The sequence below is a fragment of the Eulemur rufifrons genome, chromosome 1, assembly GCF_041146395.1.
Source record: "Eulemur rufifrons isolate Redbay chromosome 1, OSU_ERuf_1, whole genome shotgun sequence".
NCBI lineage: Eukaryota > Metazoa > Chordata > Mammalia > Primates > Lemuridae > Eulemur > Eulemur rufifrons.
Genome location: NC_090983.1, coordinates 57555682 through 57574029, shown reverse-complemented (window position 1 = coordinate 57574029; position 18348 = coordinate 57555682). Strand labels below are relative to the sequence as shown.

At 36.8% G+C, this 18348-nt stretch overlaps 1 protein-coding gene across 2 annotated transcripts in view; it reads left to right on the top strand.

Moving 5' to 3' along the window:
* Positions 1 to 18348, top strand: part of CERS6 (ceramide synthase 6) — a 261277-nt gene that overhangs the window by 63681 nt on the left and 179248 nt on the right. For both annotated transcript variants that reach the window (XM_069494452.1, XM_069494528.1), the window contains exon 2: positions 8655 to 8760. In XM_069494452.1, the coding sequence (XP_069350553.1) occupies positions 8655 to 8760 (106 nt within the window). The remainder of the gene's footprint in view (positions 1 to 8654; positions 8761 to 18348) is intronic.

The following is an 18348-nucleotide window of genomic DNA, read 5'->3' as shown; positions in this document are numbered from 1 at the left end:
CTTCACTATAGTAAGCATTTTACTATCCATATGTATCCTATAGCATCATATTGTAAAGCTCAAATATATACCATAAAATTTATTAAAAGACAAACAAGAGCAAGTATACATCTATGTAACCATTAAAAACCACGTTTTACAAGGATATGTAATTTCTTGAGTGAACTATTCACAATAAGAAAGTGAAGCAGATTGCTAAGTACATACAGGGTGATGCAGTTTTGTTTAATAAAAATACAATAAGCAAAGTATAAAAAACATCTGGTGGAGTATGGGGAGGCATAGCAGAATATGTTCAAATGTTAATGATGGTTATCTTTGGGTGATGGCATTCCTGGTGACTTTTCATGTCATTACAAGTGCTTTTGGTTACTTTTACACTTGATGTGATATACACTGCTTTTAAAGTGCACAGAAATTATAAAAGTGAAAACTCAGTAGGATTTTGATGGGTAATAAACCTTTCTTGAACTCTTGGAAGACATGGACTGCTGTACTATTTGTAATTGTCTTTGCCCTGTCCAGGTTCTTTTTATTGAAAAATTCATTATATTTTTGTGAACTTCATCACCCTTTTTCCACCTGGGTTTTATTGTTACTCAACAACAAAGGAAACACTAAAGAAATATGATGCTAATTTCCTCTGATTTAACATATCAACTGATATTTTTTCAGATTTTATTCCATCACATACTTTATTTTATAGTTATCATTTTAGTATGTACCTATGTAGCCTGTTTTTAAAAATTAATGTATTAGAAATTTTCATCTACATAGTTTATGTAAATATCCTTTTTAGTAGTTGTTAATATTTCATGGATTTTTTTGTAGTTTGATTTGTAGGTTTTTTGTAGATTAAATGTAAGTGTCACCTTAGAGTTTATTTCTTGAATCTCCTCTCTTATTTATATTCACTTCCCAAGTGATTTCCTTGGCCTTATGGCTTTATATGTCATCTGTATGTTGATGACACCAAATTTATATCTCTAACACAAGCCTCTTCTAAACTCCAGAATACTGTCCACTTGCTTACCTGACATCTCCATTTATAAGCCTGATAGCCTAATAAATGTAACCTTGAACTTACCATGCCTCACACTGAAGCCATGAACTTCATCCCAACCCCCAAGCCTAACTGCATCCTTCCAGGTGCTCAGGCCAAGACCTTGTCACCATCCTTTATTCCTCTTGTGCCTCATCCCATGCTCAGTCCGTCGGTGATTCTGTGAGCCCAACCTTCGGAGAGTTCCAGGCTCTGATCACTTCTCACCACGTCTTTCACTGTCACCATCTCTGGCCTGAAAAATTGCATTCACCCTCCCAGCTGGCCTTGCTGTCCCTATCCTGTTCCTCTTCAGTCTGTTCTCAGCAGAGGAGCCAGTGAACCTGTTAAAACTGAAATCAAGCCATTTAGGTTTTCTTCTGAGTCCTGCAGTAACTTCCTACCTCATTCAAGGCAAAAACTCAGGGCCTTAAAGTGGCCTCCAGGACCCTGTGGTGTGGCTGCCTGCTCCTCTCCGACCCCCCTTCGTCCCCCTGGGCTTCCTCGCTTTACTCTGGCCACACTGGCCTCCCGCATATGCCCTCCACATCTCAGTCATACGCCTTCCTCAGGGCCTTCGTCCTTGGCTGCTAGTCCAGAATGTTCTTCCCCCACTTAATCTTTCTAGTTTATTTCCTTATTTCCTTCAGGATTCTGTTCATTTTCTCAGTGGGGTCTTCTGTGGCCAGTCTATTTAAAATTGCAACCCCACCCTGGTACCCTTGTCTTTCTTTGCACACTTTATTTTTCCCTATACCACTTTTCACTCTCTGGTATAAAATATAGGACTTTATTTGTTTTTAATCTCCCCCTGCTACAATGTAACCTCCATAAAAGCAGGGGTTTTGCTCACTACGGCATCCCAACACTTACGATGTAGCAGGGCTGCTACATCATAGATGCTCAATGAGTCATTTATTAGTGAATCATTAAGCCGCTTAGCATTTTCCCTCATAGATAATTGTGCATGAAAATCTTTACATTTATGACTTTTTTCCTTGTTTGACAGATTTCCTTAGATACGTACCCAAATGTGGGATTACTAAGCAAAAATGTATGACTATATCACAAATATTTTAACAATGTCTCTCTAATTAATTTATCTTTTCTTATTTTAGGAAGAAAGGAAAAAACTGTTTTTACTAATAGATTGTGTTAGTAATGAGTGGGCCTAAATTTTGTCTAAGCATTTCAATAAATGAAAAACTATATATACAATGATGGTCCCGTAAGATTGTAAAATCAAATAATCATTTCTGTGTGAAATGTGTTTAGATATACAAATGCTTACCAATGTGTTACAGTTGCCTACAGCATTCAGTACAGTAACGTGCTGTACAGGTTTGTAGCCTAGAAGCAACAGGCTATACCACATGGCCTAGGTGTGTAGTAGGCTGTACCATCTAGGTTTGTGTAAGTACACTCTGTGATGTTCCCACAGTGAGGAAATGACCTAACAATGCATTTCTCAGAATGTGTCCCCATTGTTAGGTGACTCATGACTATCAGGAATCCCACCTCTGCCACCTCTAGTACTTTGGAAAGGTCACTTGACCTCTTTGGATCTCAGTTTTCTCATTTGTGAAATGTACACATGTACTAGGTTGTTTTGGAATAGCTGTCAAATTCTTCAAGGCCAAAATTTGATCTGGGAAGTTGTAGACTATTATTTTTTTCTAATTTATTTTCCCTCAGTCTGTCTCCATTTTTCCTGAAACTTCAATTACCTTTATGTTAGACTTTTTGAAATTGTTCTATGGGTCTTCAGAGTCTGTTTATCTCTCCATTTTTTTTCTTTCTCTTTTTTCAGATTGCACGGTTAAAATTCACTGAGGTTTTCCTTTGCATGTCTTTTTCCCTAAGAGCTAGGTCATGTTTTCCTTACTCTTCATCAACCTTTTAGATTGTGTCCTGGACATGATAAAAGTTATGTTGTGGAGATTCTGGATATTTTTGCATTGCTATGAAAAATGTTGATGTTTTATTAACAGGCAATTTACTTGGACTCAGATTGTAGCCCATCATGCCTGCAGTGGACAGTGGCCTCAGTCTTGGATCAGTTCTTTAGACTGTAGCTCCTTCTACATTCAGTTTACCTTGTATGTTCATGGTTCAGAAGTCAGTCAGAATCGTGCTTGTTTGTACACAGAATTATAGTTTGCTTCTTTAGCTTTTTCCCTTCCGTGGTCCTCTAGTCACTCTCTGATTTCCCCAGGCTACTTTCCCTGGCTCTGCAGCTAGAAGGAGAATGTGTTTTTCTGTCAGAGTTTTACCTGCTGTTGTGACTGTGTCTGATCTCTGGCTGGAGCAGCAAAATAAATAGATAAATAAACAGACAGGGAGGTCGCTCTTTGCTGGTTGCTTTGCTCCAACTTTTGACTCCCTCCCAAAGTCTATTTGCTATTTTTCGGTCTCCAGAGTCCTCAGAGAGTGCTTCTTTTTTGTATTTTGTTTGTTTGTTTTGTTTTTTGGGGGGGAGGGGGAGGAGTGTAGGTATGTTATGCAGAATTTTTAAAGATGAAAAATCAGTTTGTTAGGAGCTCATTCCTGCGCAACAAAAACAGAGTGTCCCTTCCCATTATTTCTTAACTGAAATCTTTATTGAGGCTGGGCATGGTGGCTCACGCCTGTATTACTAGCACTTTTGGAGGCCGAGACAGGAACATTGCTTGATGCCAGGAGTTCAAGAACAGCCCAGGCAATGTAGTGAGACCCTGGTCTCTAAAAATAAAAAATATAAAAAAAAGAGAAATCTTTATTGAGATAGTTATAGATTCATATACAGTTCTAGGAAGTAATGCAGTGAGATCTCATGTACACTTTACCCAGATATCTCCAATGGTAACATTGTGTAAAACGTTGTATAATATCACAACCAGGATATTGACATTGATAAAATCTACCAATGTTATTCAGATTTCCTTAGTTTTACTTGTGCTCACGTGTGTGTGTGTGTGTGTGTGTGTGTATGTGACAGACAGAGAGAGAGAGAGAGAGAGAGAGATTTAATTCTCTACAATTTATCACATGTGTAGGTTTGCATAACTACCATCATAGCCTTCCAACTATCTTTGAAAAGTTTTGGAAATGGTACGGTTGGAAAAGACTAAAAGTCCCTGGCCATGTTACTCAGCTGATTAAATACTGTTAAGTAATTAGAACACTGATGTATACCATGTAAACATTTATTTTTTTATAACCTCCTTTTCCAGATTGTAGACTTCTCTGAGTTCAAGGTTCACATCATGTGTTGTCTATACCTCTCACCAGGCCACTGCCCAGTGCACTTCAGTACTTTGTGCAGAGATGTTTAATTCATGTTTAAAGTACAAATACATGTTGTGAAATAGAATGGAAAATAGGAATGTCATAGGTATTTTCTCTACTTTTTAACTGAGACTAGGATTTTTCAAAGTTTACATCCTTAATATATTTGCTTTCAAATACAGTACATGAAAGGACTTATAGATGTTTGATCTTTTGAAGGTGGTGGTGCTGCCTTTGATAAAAAAAAGTAATTAGGTGAGCATTTCCTTGTAGAGGTAACCATCAAAGCTTGAAAGTACATATTTTCTTCTAACTATTATATTTGTAAGTGCTCCACCACATGCCCATCTGTCTGTTTCTCTGTCTCTGATGCTCTTTCTCTTCCTCTCAAGATGTTGTGAAAGACAGCTGTTGTGAGTTTATTTCTGCTACAGCCAACATTTAAATAACATCTAGTTTTTCTCTAATGGACCGTGACAGTAGGTAATAAAATTGTAGTAGTTGTGTCATGGGTTTTATTTGATATCTAATATGTTCTTAGGAAAAAAATGCTAGAGGTGATTCATAATTTCTTTGGAGAATAAACACAAAATTTCTATATTTTCATATAATCAGGGATATCTATTAGGAAGATGAGAGTTATATATGCAACTTCTTTTCTTTCTTTTCCCATTTGAGATTTGGTATTTGCTTTTCCTGCCTATTTTATGCAGTTTTTTAAATATTGGAAATTTAGCGTTTGGCTTTCTGTATTGCATAAGTTGAGAAGAGAACACCGAGTGAGGGGTTGGTGGAGCCTACACAAGGGCTCTTTGGGGCAGCTTTCACATCACATCATAGGGACGGTAGGAGGTATAGAAATGGCTTCTCATATTGGAATGGTCAGCCTCCTACCCTCTGAGTCCCACATGACCCTGGGCAGATGTGGATATCCAAGGGAATTAAAATATGCAGCCTCTTTGGAAAAGATAGTTAGGGTACCTACCATTGTATTTTAGGGGATTTGTTTATTCATTTGTTCAGCCATTAAGTATTCATTGAATGACGACAGTGTGTCAGGCGTGTAAATAAAAACATTGTTATGACATCGTTCAGAGAATTCAAGTGGGTTGATATTTGTACATACCTGCCATGGGCTATTTAAACTTTAAAGGGCTTCTGATCTCTTTGGTCCTCTCTGCAAAGCATGGCTGATGACAGTCCCACTTCCTGTAATGGAGGGAGGATTAAATGAGATCCTATACAAGGCTCTGGAGATATGGACTTTCACTAAGGCCCAGTCCTGCCCTCATGGAGGCCATCCATGTGGGAGAGGGACACACACGCTCATACTAAATGTCCTGTGGGAAGTGTGGCTGCAGCACCCTGGAGAGCCATCAGGGTGGATCGGGGAGCTGGAAAGATTTGGTCCCTGAGAAGAGGCCAGGTGTGCAGGAGCTCCTAGGTATGGACTCCTTGTGCACCCACACCAGGCCTAGGGCTTGATGATGAGGGTCACCGCAATTTATTGTCCAACTGGACCAATCTGCCTTTTTTTTACTGTGACAAACTATCAAATGGGGACACTTTTGTCGATAAAGGTGATGCCATAAACAATGATGCTGGGAACCCCAGGACGGAGGGCAAATTTGGGTGTGTGGTTACTCTACCTGATGGCTCTTGTCTTTTCCAAGGGTCTTTTTTTTTTCCTTGGTACTTTTGGAACGTGTTGAACACACATGGCTTGGCACAGTGTAGCTGAAGCTGGGTGGGTTGCTGGACGCGGGAAAGTCATGATGAGTAAATGCTATGGAATGAAACCCTACCTGTGGCTCATGTCAAAGATTTTAGACAAAGAGACTGTGTGATATTATCTTTTAACATATGCATGTATCTATGGGCACATATACATGTATGTATGTAATTATAATAATTTTTTACAGGTAAGGAGATTGAGGCACAGAGATTAATTTCTGTAGCTAGAACTCCATAGCCAAATAGTAGCAGAGATAATTCCCATCCTATCCTTTAGGCATTGCTTTAAAAATATGTTTACAGAGCATCATATTTATTTGATTTTGATTATCAAAATTTGATAAGTTTGCTGATTAAGAGGTATGCGATTACATTTGTTCTTGAAATTTAGAGAAAATAGTTTTAAAAAAGTAGTTTGGAACTTAAAAAGAGAAGGAGAGAGGAATAAGATATTGTATTGTTTAATAAATACTAGAAAAAAGTCTTCCGAATGCATTTGTAAATTATTGGAGGATGATATCCAAGGTGAGGACGTTGCTATTGAAGAGATGCTATTGAGTAAATTTCTTGAGTGTCCTATTGCCTGCCTACGCGTTGTTATGGGTCACACAGAGGATATCTGCAAACTTGTCAACCGCACTCAGCCCCGGAGTGGCGACAGTGAAAACATATTTACCAAAGATAACCAGTTGACCGAGTTTCTTGACCCCCTCCTGTGTGTGTCCAGGCACCGTCATGGGGTATGCAAAGATGAAATGATTGGCCTCTGCCTTTAGACTCTGCACTGTTTAGAAGAAGAAAGAAGACTGTGTACTAGATTAGCAGGTTTTACAGGATGGTGATGATAAAGTCCCAGTGGGAATTTGAACACAGTGTGTCCGGTCTGTGGGAGTGGGGAAGATGAGGGAAGGCTGGTGGGAAGAGTAGAAGGAAATCATTGAAGAGCTGATTTTGGCCTTTACACCAAATTAATTTTGCTCTTTTATTTTTCACTTTTGCTGGACCTCATGTCTTTTCACACTGCTCGTTATACCTTATGATAAGAAGGCAAATAGTCACAAAGCAGAAAACTTTGTCAAGGAAACAAGTTCTGGACTTTTTCTTGTGGTCATTGCCCATTAAATCCCTTCTTTCACCACTGTAGCCACAGCCATAGCTCTGTGATTATTGTTCCAAGTGAAGACCCAGGGATGTAGGAAAAAGTTGCCCTTCCTATCAAGAAGGTGGGGACATAGGTGATGTATCCCAGAAAAATTTTACAGTAAACAAAATTGAGAAGGCAAAAATTTGGAGAAAACTACAGTTCCTAGAAGATTTATATATTGGGAAAGAGTGATTATTCTTTCTTCCCAGCTTTGTCCCAGAGAGCACAGTGTAACAGGTATTATATTGCATTTTCTGTGTACATCTTTCCTGGTTTAGGCTTGCACGTGTACAGTGTTCCATTTCCCTGTTTGAATAAATTTCTTCCCTTTTACTTGAAATAGGACCCAGTAGGATCTTATGTTGCACTGTGTATGTAAATTTCATTAGTTTCACTTTTTAGAAAAATCCTCTGTCTACTGTTCTTTAATCTCACCAATTGTTATTAAAGGAGCTTCATCCAAGATTCACTCATGGTGTTTTGTACATTTGTCAGCTGTCACCTTTGACCAACATTGAGTTAATGTGGGTGATACTTTCATAAGATATTCATTTATTCTGTATAATAAAAAATGTTAACTGTAGCTATTGAAAATAAGCATTTGCAGGGTGTTATTTCTTGAGCATTTAGTCTAAAACAACTCTTAAAAGTTGTAAATGCTTTTCTCTTTTTTACACGGCTATATTAGAGATGTCACCACGCTTGGGGCCCACGCGCTTCACCTGCTCTCCTTCAGTGTCTCGTTCACACGGCAGATGTGACCAGAAACAAGGCCCAGTCTTCCCATTCTTCTTGACATAGGCATTGGCTTAGGATAAAAACAGCTCTGCTGATGCTTGTAAACATTTCAGACTTTCAACTTGTCTGAGACACCATGCCCTTTGACATCCTTCATTGCTCCTCATGAGAAAGAAGCAGATAACCCCAAAGCAGAGAATTTTAAGAAGCCACAAGAGACTGGGGCTGCATATAGCACACTTTGATTATAGAGATAAAAATGACCAAGTTTATGACTAGGGGTGATCAAAAGCACTCTCTCTGCATGTGTAATTAGATGCTTAGTAAACACTTTCTCATAGTAAAAATATAACATGACTATTGCCATGTGTTAGTAAAGAAGAGTACAAGTTATATTGTTTTAAAATCATAGTTTGTTTTCTTTATATATCTCATACACTTATAGTTTCATCTGATAGTCTTTCTCAATGTCATTAGAACTTGAGGATTGGGAGCTTAAATGTGTTAAGAGGATTTCTTTTTAAATGTTACTGCTGAGAACTAAAGGGAAAAAAACAGTTAAGTCTGCTTTATAGTTACTGATATGAATGTTGACAACATGCAGTCATAAAATCCTACCAGCACTTTATTGGGACAATTGAGTAATGTGTAACTGGTGGCATTAGAACAGCTATACAAACAATAACTTCTGACTTTCTGCTTTCCTTTTTTTTTTTTTTTTATTTTTAGATTTGTGGCCAAACCCTGTGCCATAGCCCTCAACATTCAGGCCAATGGACCACAAATCGCTCAGCCCAATGCCATTCTGGAAAAGGTCTTCACTGCGATTACAAAGGTATGCCTGTCCTTTCTTGAAGCATGAATTGTCCCAATCACCATTCTCAGCCAGCAGTCATTCAATGCTTCTTTTCTGCATTTTGAGAATAAACTTTTACATGGCCTCATGTAGGAAAATGTGTTCCCAGAAAGAATGCAAGTACAGTATTGTGGTGAGATGCAAATAGTAGACGTGGAATAAAGATGGGCATGTCTTAGACCTGTTAGTTTATGCTCAGATCAATTGTTAGTAGCTTGTCTGTAAAGACCAGTCTTTATTACATAGTGATTAGCTTATTTATGTGTTTCCTTTAATCTCACTTGGCATGAAGCAGTACAGATGAGGGCCGGGTGGAGGCAACTGGGTAGAGCTGGAGAGTATGATTTATGCAAGTATGCAAAAAGGGCTTATAGTGTTGTCCATAGGACAGATAGACAAACATTAACAGCAACGACAGCAGCACAGGCATACCTGGAGAAGAACAGAGTTGCAACATGAAGGAATGAAGGACAAGGGTCTGGAGAGTTGTAAGTGAAGAGATCATATCACTGTGGAGAATAAAAGACAGGAGATGTACAATCTGTTGAGAGTCGAAGTCCAGGCAAGGAATGGCAAGAGCAGGGGGGAGAAATGGGGAGAAAAGACTGCCTCCCCTTGCACCCCAAGGTGATATCTCCTTCAGAATGAAGACGGGAGTAGAAAGCTGGAATTCAGAACCCTCAGTCAAAGGCCATAAGAAAATAAAGCAACTTCAAGAGTGCCTGTGTCCTACCCCTATACATCTTGTATCTCTCTCATATGTCTTAACTTACTCTCGCCTGGACAAGGAAAAAGAAAAGATCAGGAGAAGTACAACATTCTATGAGAAGTGTGTGTTCATATATTAAATGGTTCCTTTTCCCTCTTTCATTTTTCTAGGAGAATTACTCAGGCTTCTAAGATGTGACTTGACAGTGTTAAGCAAATTCTGTTCCTTTTTGGTATTTATGTTGCTAGCCATTTGTACTGTTTGTCTCTTGTGTTACAGCTATTAATTCAAATATGCAAATACTTTTGTTTATTTTATTATCTTCATTTCTGCCAAAATTCTCTAGGGGTTTCCCCTCTATCCTTTTAAAAATGGTATTTTTCCTTGAAAATTACAAGAAAGCACCAGGTGTTTTTTTACATCTCTGCTAGGAAAGAAAAGAAGAATGAATGGAATTTTAGGAAAAGCTCTTTTGGTAGTTTTATGGGTTGGTTTTAGATTGCCAGGTTCCAACTCGAAGGGACAAATAACCCTATGGTATTTAAATGAAGAAAATATTGAGAAAAAACTTACATTTTCATTTAGCATATCAATTTACTGCAGTGAAACACCTTTTTCCCTTTTCAAAAAGCAGATATATAGAGAATTAGAAGGTTCATTTTAAAATGGGATTATAACACATTTGCATTTCCTTTGTGAACGACTCTAAATGCATTAAACATGCAATATTCTAAATGAATAATAAAATGAGTTTTTTACCCAAATTTTATGCTTCCCTTTAGAAATCCTACAGTGGACATTTTGTTTCCCTTATCTTATGTTTATTATGGTCACTGGAGAAATTTCCTCTGTAAAAGTAATAAAAAGGTTTTGCGGCTAGGTTGACTGCTCTGAAGAATATTTGCTTCTAGCTAATTTTAATGATCATATTCTCTTAGTTTCCAAGGTGATTCCTTTGAAGGTTTTTACATAATTAAAACAGAAGCTTCATATTTTAAATATAAATGCTGCAAAAGTTAGCACTGTTTTTCCTTGTATTCTTTTGCAGTTCTCTAGTCCTATCTGCGATATGAAAATGTAACAGGTCAGTTGAATGGAATAGCAGGACCAGGACGGGGAGAGCTCTAGCAAAGTGTCTGGATGTGTTTGAGTGACCGTCCAGCATCCTGGCCTCAACCACATTTCCAAATGACCTTTTGTGGAAAGACATGATTATAATCCTTCAAGTAAGAGGGATGAACCCTCAAAAACCCTTAAACTCTACTGTGTATAGGACTGGCTACAGAGTTGGTGAGGCCCAGTACTGAATGAAAAGGTGGGACCCCTTGTTCAAAAAGCACGAAAAAAGTGCTGTTAAAAGTACAAAAATATAAAGCTTTTTCCTTCCTCCCTCAGTCTCTCTGTACCTGTCAAGGTGTTTTTATCCACTGTGTAATGCCACACTCACTCAGACAGGGGAACACTCACGGCAAGTGCAGACCTTCACAGGTGCCTGGGGGACCCACACTGTGACTTAGTGCACACATGACCTGCCAACTGTCAGGTTCTGTTTTTTTCCAGTTACTGGCTGATACGCTGTGTCCTGCCTGGGGGGGCAGAGAAGTTGAGGCAGGCCTCTCTCCTGTCCACGGGCCCATTGCCCCAAATCATGGGGGACAGGTGACTTCCAAGTGCATTGCAAACTTTGTGCCCAGACTGGGAATGGGTAAGAGGCTCACCCCTGCTGAGTCACGTGCCAAGCCCATTGAGGTGGCTGTCCCCATGTCTGCCCTGAGACACCTCGGGGAGTACAAACTCCGTTCCCTACTCGCCGTGCTTGCACTCTGGCCCCTGCTGGGAGCTGAAGGCAGCAGTAGTCACTAGGTGGAGAGAAGAGGGGGATGCTGTTGGGTGTTGGGAGCCAGGGGTTGGGGAATTGGGGGACCAGGCATCCATCTGGCAGAAGTGGTGGGACCGTTATGAGCCAAGACTCCAAGCCCCTGGCACATGCTCTTTTGTCCCATTGGACTTGACCTACAAAATGCAGATTCCGTGATCAAACTATTAAGAATTTCAAGATGTTGGCCACGGAGATTTCAGCCTCAAGTGTGGGCCCTTCTGAATGTGGGGCCCTGTGTAACCGCCCTGCTCACATACCCTGACTGTAGTTCTTGTCTGTGAAAGTGGCTGATAAATTTGAACCTGTTTATATTCTCTGATAGTCTCTCCTTGTGAGATAACACCTGTCTGTCTGTGGTCTGTCTCTCTATTCTTTCTACCCTGCAAATCTAAAGTTTCAGAGAACCTACCAATATTGTAAAATAATTACAAGCTTTGGTGTTTAACACATTGACTGCCACACTACAAAAAAATTTCTTTCCCCTGGGGCCACGGTGTTTTATTATGAAAATAGAATAAAAACTTTGAAGACAAAAAACGATCCTTTCTAATTTAATGAAAAACTTGTTATTTTTTATTGTTTTCTGTGGCTGAGTTATATGCAACACATGTGGCACTAGAATCAATTTTTACTCTGCACCTCACCTGAGTTGTATGTGACTCATGACATACTCATTGAATTTGTTTCAGAGAATTGAGTCTTCATATACTTCACGAGGCCCCAGGTTCAAAACTAGCATGAGTTAAATACAACTCACATGGCAGTTAATGTGGTAAGTCAGTCAGACTGACTGCTCTGCTGCTTCCTGCAATCATGGCTTTGGGCAAGTTTCTTAACCTCATTTGTAAAAACCTTTGAATAACTTCCTCACAGGCATTCTTGAGGGTTAAATAAAATAATGCATAGAAGTCATTAAGTAAGTGATGTGGCATCTTTTCAGGCCAGCGGTTCTCACACTTTAATTTGCATTAGGATCACCTGAGGAGTTAAAATGCAGATTGCTGCTTCATATTTATGGAGATTCTGATTCATTAGTCTTGGAATGGGACCAAAAAATTTACAATTATGGATTGTCAGTCCCATTCAGATGAAAAGAATACTTCTCTTTAGTGAATGTTTTTGAGTTCATGTTTCTGAACTGGTTATATTCAGAGTTATCTGGGTGAGTACATTTTTAACTTTTGGGGATTCTCCTGCCACATTATTTGTACATATATATGATGCCAGCTGTCTCACTTTTCTAAGCCAATCAGTCCGTTAAGCCATGGGGTTAAGAATATATGTCAGCTATAAAGCTAGGTTTCATGATCCGGGAAATCATCATAGTCTGTGATGATTTGGTATTTTAGACTATGTTTTTAAATTATATGCAGATTCCCTATAATTTGTTCTCCCTCGTTCTCCTCATATACCTATTCCCCTTCATTTTTATTTTTTACTTTCCTTTTCTCCCTCCCACTACTGGTAAAGGTTAATGTTATTAAAATTAACCTAGGTATTTTAATATAAAAATGTTTATACAAGTCATCCGTATTCATTTCTTTCCCTAGAAATGTTTAAAAAAAAAACGTAGGGGAATAATAATAAGAAAAAACAACAATAATGAAATACATATACACACACATACACAAAGAAGAAAGAAAGAAAAGGAAAGATTTCACAAACTTTATATTTGGCAAATTAGGAGATACATATTTCAAGATTTCAAAATATATATAAAGACTAACAAGAAACAGTTGGAATTGGGCAGAAGCCAAGTAGGAGGAAGTGTAAAGCATGAACGTGGATGGAGGGCCCAGTGTGGGGAGATTTCGGGAAAACCAGCACGACATTTCCTGAAGGCTGGGAAGACAAACGCTCCACCCACTGTTTACAACAGCAAGGGCAGGAACTGAGCAAGGCTGGTAGGAGTGGAGGAGGTACCAGAAAGCCACATGGATGGCACGTTTTCAGGAGCCATTCTCCCTCAGTGGCAGCTGCACTGGAAGAGCATCCTCGCTGCTCCCCATATTGCAAGTAGCTGGTCAAGAAAATCCAACTCATTCAAGGGTTATTAGTAAAGAAGCAACTCACACAACATCAAACAAACACAATTAAAAGAAAGGGCAGCAATGCTCATTAATAAAAATTATCACTAGAAAAATGAGGCCAAATGAAAAGACAAATGAAAATTATGATTAAAATTTTACCAGAATTTTTCAAAGGTAATGAATCAATAACTCTGTGAAGGAAGACCACACAGAAGAAATATAAGAACTAAAGAAAGAATAGTCAACAAGGGGAGATGGAGTGTGAGCTGGTAGAGTTCAGGAGAAAGTACCAAAACCATCACAGGAAAGAAGACAAAATTGGAAAGAACCACAGGAAACACTGGACACTGCAGAATACTCAGCAAGGAACTGGAAGGGTAGAAATCATAAAACTGAATTAAATGAAACAAATAAAAAATAGCTTAAAAAATTTGATATGTAGGCCAAGCAGATCCAGCATCTCAGTAATCAGAATCCCTTAAGGAAAAGCAAAATAAAACAATTAATTAGAACAAATATTAAAAGATATAATTCAACAAATTTTTCCTAAAATAAGTGGAGATTTATTTTAATAATAAAAATATAGTGAAAATTGACCCGGAAAGTTCAACACCAAGAGTTATATTATTAAAGTTATGAGATTTAGTAAACAAAGAAATACTTCTTTGAGCATCCAAGCAAAAAATTAGATCACTTATTTAGGGGAAATATCACATGATTGTAGGCTTCTCTATAGTCACATTTTCAGTATTCTCAAAGAAAATGCCAACTAAGAATTTTATGTCTAGCCAAATTATTTTTACTCTGTAAAGGCTACAAACATGTTTGAACATGAAAAAATTTAAGAGACTTATTCCATGAGTCTTGAGATTATTATATCATTAATTTTAGCTGCCCAGGAGATTACTGGGAATGTTTGTGAGTTTTGAATATATTTAAACTGTAGAACTAAGAAAGAAAGAAATGTGAGGATTGGTAACAGACAGAATGTTAACATTCTGGGTTCTCACAATGTAGAAATGATGCAACTACCAATAACTGAGAAGAAGGGGAAAGAAGGTGGGAGGCAGTATAAGTTGCTTGCATAATCAACTGTTGATTGCTGATTGCATAATCTCTAAAGTTGGGTGTCAAAGCATATCAATTAAAGTTGGCAAATCAAATAGAAGTTTAAGCATATTTAATAGTACAAGAGTAAACTCTAAGAAAGATAATATTATTGACCAATATTGGGTGGTGGAGGAAAGGAAGGGAGGAAAAGGAAACAAGGCTAGTTTTAAATATTGCTCATATGGAATTATTAGTGATGAAAAAGAAAGCATGTTATATGGACAACCACCAGAACAAAAATTACCCACAAAAGGAAAGAAAATAAAACAAATCATACAGTAAAATATTTTTTAAAATCATCAAAACAGAAAGAATGTAAATAGGGAACTATAAACAAATGTACAATCATATCAATATACATAAATGGGTTTAATTCATTTAATAAAAAATAATTCAGGTTTGTTATAGATTAAATTGTGTCCCTCCCCACCCCCCAAATCCATACATTAAAGTCCTAATTCCCTATACCTCAGAATGTGACCTTATTTGGAGATAGGGTCTTTACAAAGGTAAATAAGTTAAAATGGGGTTATTACAGTGGGTCCTCATCCAGTGTGACTGGTGTCCTTATAAAAAGGGGAAATTTGGATGCAGAGGGAGTGTTAAGATGGCGGGGAGAAAAGTAGGGAAATCACACCACGTACAAGCCAAGGGGAGAAGCCTGGAGTAGAGCCTTCCCTCACAGCCCTCAGGAGGAACCAACCCTTTGACACCTTCATCTGGGACTCACGGCCTCCAGAACCACGAGACATTTACCTCATTCTGCTTGTGGAACTTTGTCACCGCAGCCCTAGTAAACTGATACAGTCACAGAAAAAGGCATATATGTGTGAGATACCTTAAGGCAAAGTAATTAAAATTTTTAAAATAAGAGTATGAGTGAAGGTATCCATGCAAACATAAATAACAAAGAAAGTAGGGTTTCTAAAAGCATTAAATGAAGTGAAGAATTGGCTTTTTATTGCCAGAGGACACAATTTACAATGATGATAAAATAGTTATGAATCACATATATATTAAATATCTATATATTCATAAAAAGGAATTAAAGAAGAAACAGAAACACAATAATAAGAAATTTTAATTTACCTCTAGGGTCATGACAGATCCACTGAACAAATATAAAATAGAATATAGGAATTCTAAGAAGCATAATTAATGAGGAAGATCTAAGGGGTACATTTAGAACTTGATATTCCAAATACAGAGACTGTACTTTCAAGTACCTATTAAATATTTATTAAAATTTATACTATATTATGTTATAAAGCTATGATAAATTTTTAAAAATTAGGCTTGATTTAATAAAACTATAAATTAGAAAACAGAAAAATCAGAAAACAGAAAGCCTCTTGCTCCTAAAAATTTATAAACACTAGCTTAAATAACTTGGGAAAAATAAAATTTCAGAATATTCAGAAAGCAATGATAATGAAAGCACTACTTATATGTAGCATGCCAAGCCAGTGCTCAGTTGACTCATACATATATGAAAAAAATAACCACTTAAACATTAGAAAAAGAACAAATGGTGATAAGCAGAAGAAAGAAGTTAATAAAGACAAAAACCAAAATTAATGAGTTAGCAAAACTATAGAATTTAAAAATTTAATCCAAAAGTACTTTATTAGTTTAATTATATTTACAAAGTTAGCTAACCCAATTAAGAAAAAAAAGCAAAGCAAGCACAAATAACATAATAACTGACAACCACAGAAACAGGAAATTAAGAAAACTGGGTAAATATAATTGAAAAACTTAGATAAAAGTAAAATTATTCTAGGAAAATATAATTTACTCTGTGTGTGTGTGTGTGTGTGTGTATGTATATATAAAGATCAAATTAAAAGAACCAAACTGCAAAAAAGCACCAGGCTCACATGCTCTGACAAAACAATTCTTACATTTTTCATTCACTCAAAGCCATGTAGGCATATGTTCTTTTCATCACTCAGGTGATTAGCATTTGTAATATATGTAAAGGCCTAAATTCAAAACTAATAATATCAAAAATTATATTTGCTATTTCTCCTTTATTTTTTATTGTAAATATTATTGAAAGTGTACAACATGGTGTTTTGATAGACGTAGTGAAATCGTTACTATAGTCAAGCAAATTAATGTGCCCATCTCAAAAAAGAATTCTAACACACTCTTAAAGAGCAGGTGCTTCTCTTAAGCTACATCAAAGCATAAAAAATTAAGAAAGCCACCCAGTTCTCTTTTAATGTAGCAATAATACATTCATATCAAAGCCTAAAAAAGATTTCATCCAAAAAAGGCAGGACTAGAGACCAATTGTATTTCATAATAGAAATTCTAAATAAAAAGCAAACAGAATCTAGTAACACATTAAAAGAATTATCATCACCAGATAGAGTTTACTTTAGGAATGCAGGACCCTCTTTGTATTTCATACAAAAAAAAATCTATAGGATTCATTTTATTAATAGCTCCAAGGGAAAAAAAGTACATGATGCTCCATGGATGCTGAAACCTAACATCTCTTTGATTAAAATAAGTTATTTAACTGGGACTAGGTGGTTTCTTTTACATAATAAATGTATTTGTATCTTGTTTCTAAATCTGGCCCCTTACTTAATGAGAAAATTAAAAGTCCAGAACAGATAGGAATGCCTGTTAAAACCACTATCGTGCTGAATTTTTCATTGAATTAACAAGGAAATAAGAAAAAGAAAATAGAAAATAAAGTCATAAAAAGTGGAAAGGAGATGGCAAAACTATTGGTATTTGAAGATTTATTCATTCATTCAAGAATTATTTACTGAGCCCTTCCATAATCTAGGAACTGGTGAAAAAACATAATAAAAATTCGTTTATGGAGCTTACATTACAGTAGTATGCTATTTTATGATTGTAGACCCCAAAGATTAAGAGAATACAGTGAAAAATTACCACAAACAATATGAAATTTTAGTACAAAATTAGTAATAAGCAAGTAGCTTTCCCATATATGTAAACACTAAGCAGTTAAAGGATACAAGAAAATACCTTATTTACAGTGGAAACCAGAGGGATATTATCCCTAGGAACAAACATAACAAGGTGTGTGGAAGACCTTTATAAGGAAGATTTTCAAAACACTCTTGAAGGACACAGAAGGCAAAGTGAATAAAGATGTCAATTTACTCTATATTAATTTAAGAACTTGGTGTGATCTTATTAAAACTACCAACAGGTTTGCTTGTTTGACAATTTGTTTATTTTGAAAATAGACAAGCTAATTCTAAAGTTTATATAGAAAAATAAATGAAGATTTCTGAGAAAACTAACTGTATATACTGGCGGATGAATAATAGACCAATGGAAGAAATTTGGTTTTTCAATGGGGAAAAGATGAATGATGGTATTGGGATATTGGATAGCCATATGGAAACAAAGTTAGATTCATACCTTATACTGAATACCAGTATATATTCTAAGTGCACTAAAGATTTGAATGTAAAACTAAAAGCCCTTAATGTATTAGAAGAATTAGAAAAATTCTGGGAGAATTTTTTGAACATTTGGAATAAGGGAGGCTTTTATAAATATGCCTCCAAATTTAGAAGCTATAATAAAAAAGAATAATAAATTCAAATATATTTTTAACAAACTTCTGCAAGTAAAAAACAAAAAAAGCATAAGCAAATTCTAAAACACAAATGACATTCTAGTAAAAAGTTTGCAACTTATGATATAGCCAAGAGTTTAATCACCCTAACAAATGAAGAAATCCTACAAATCAACAAAGAAGATGTCAACAAATGTGGCATGGATGCGGAGAGATAGCAACACTCACACGCTGCTAGTGGGACTGCAAACTAGTGCAACCTCTG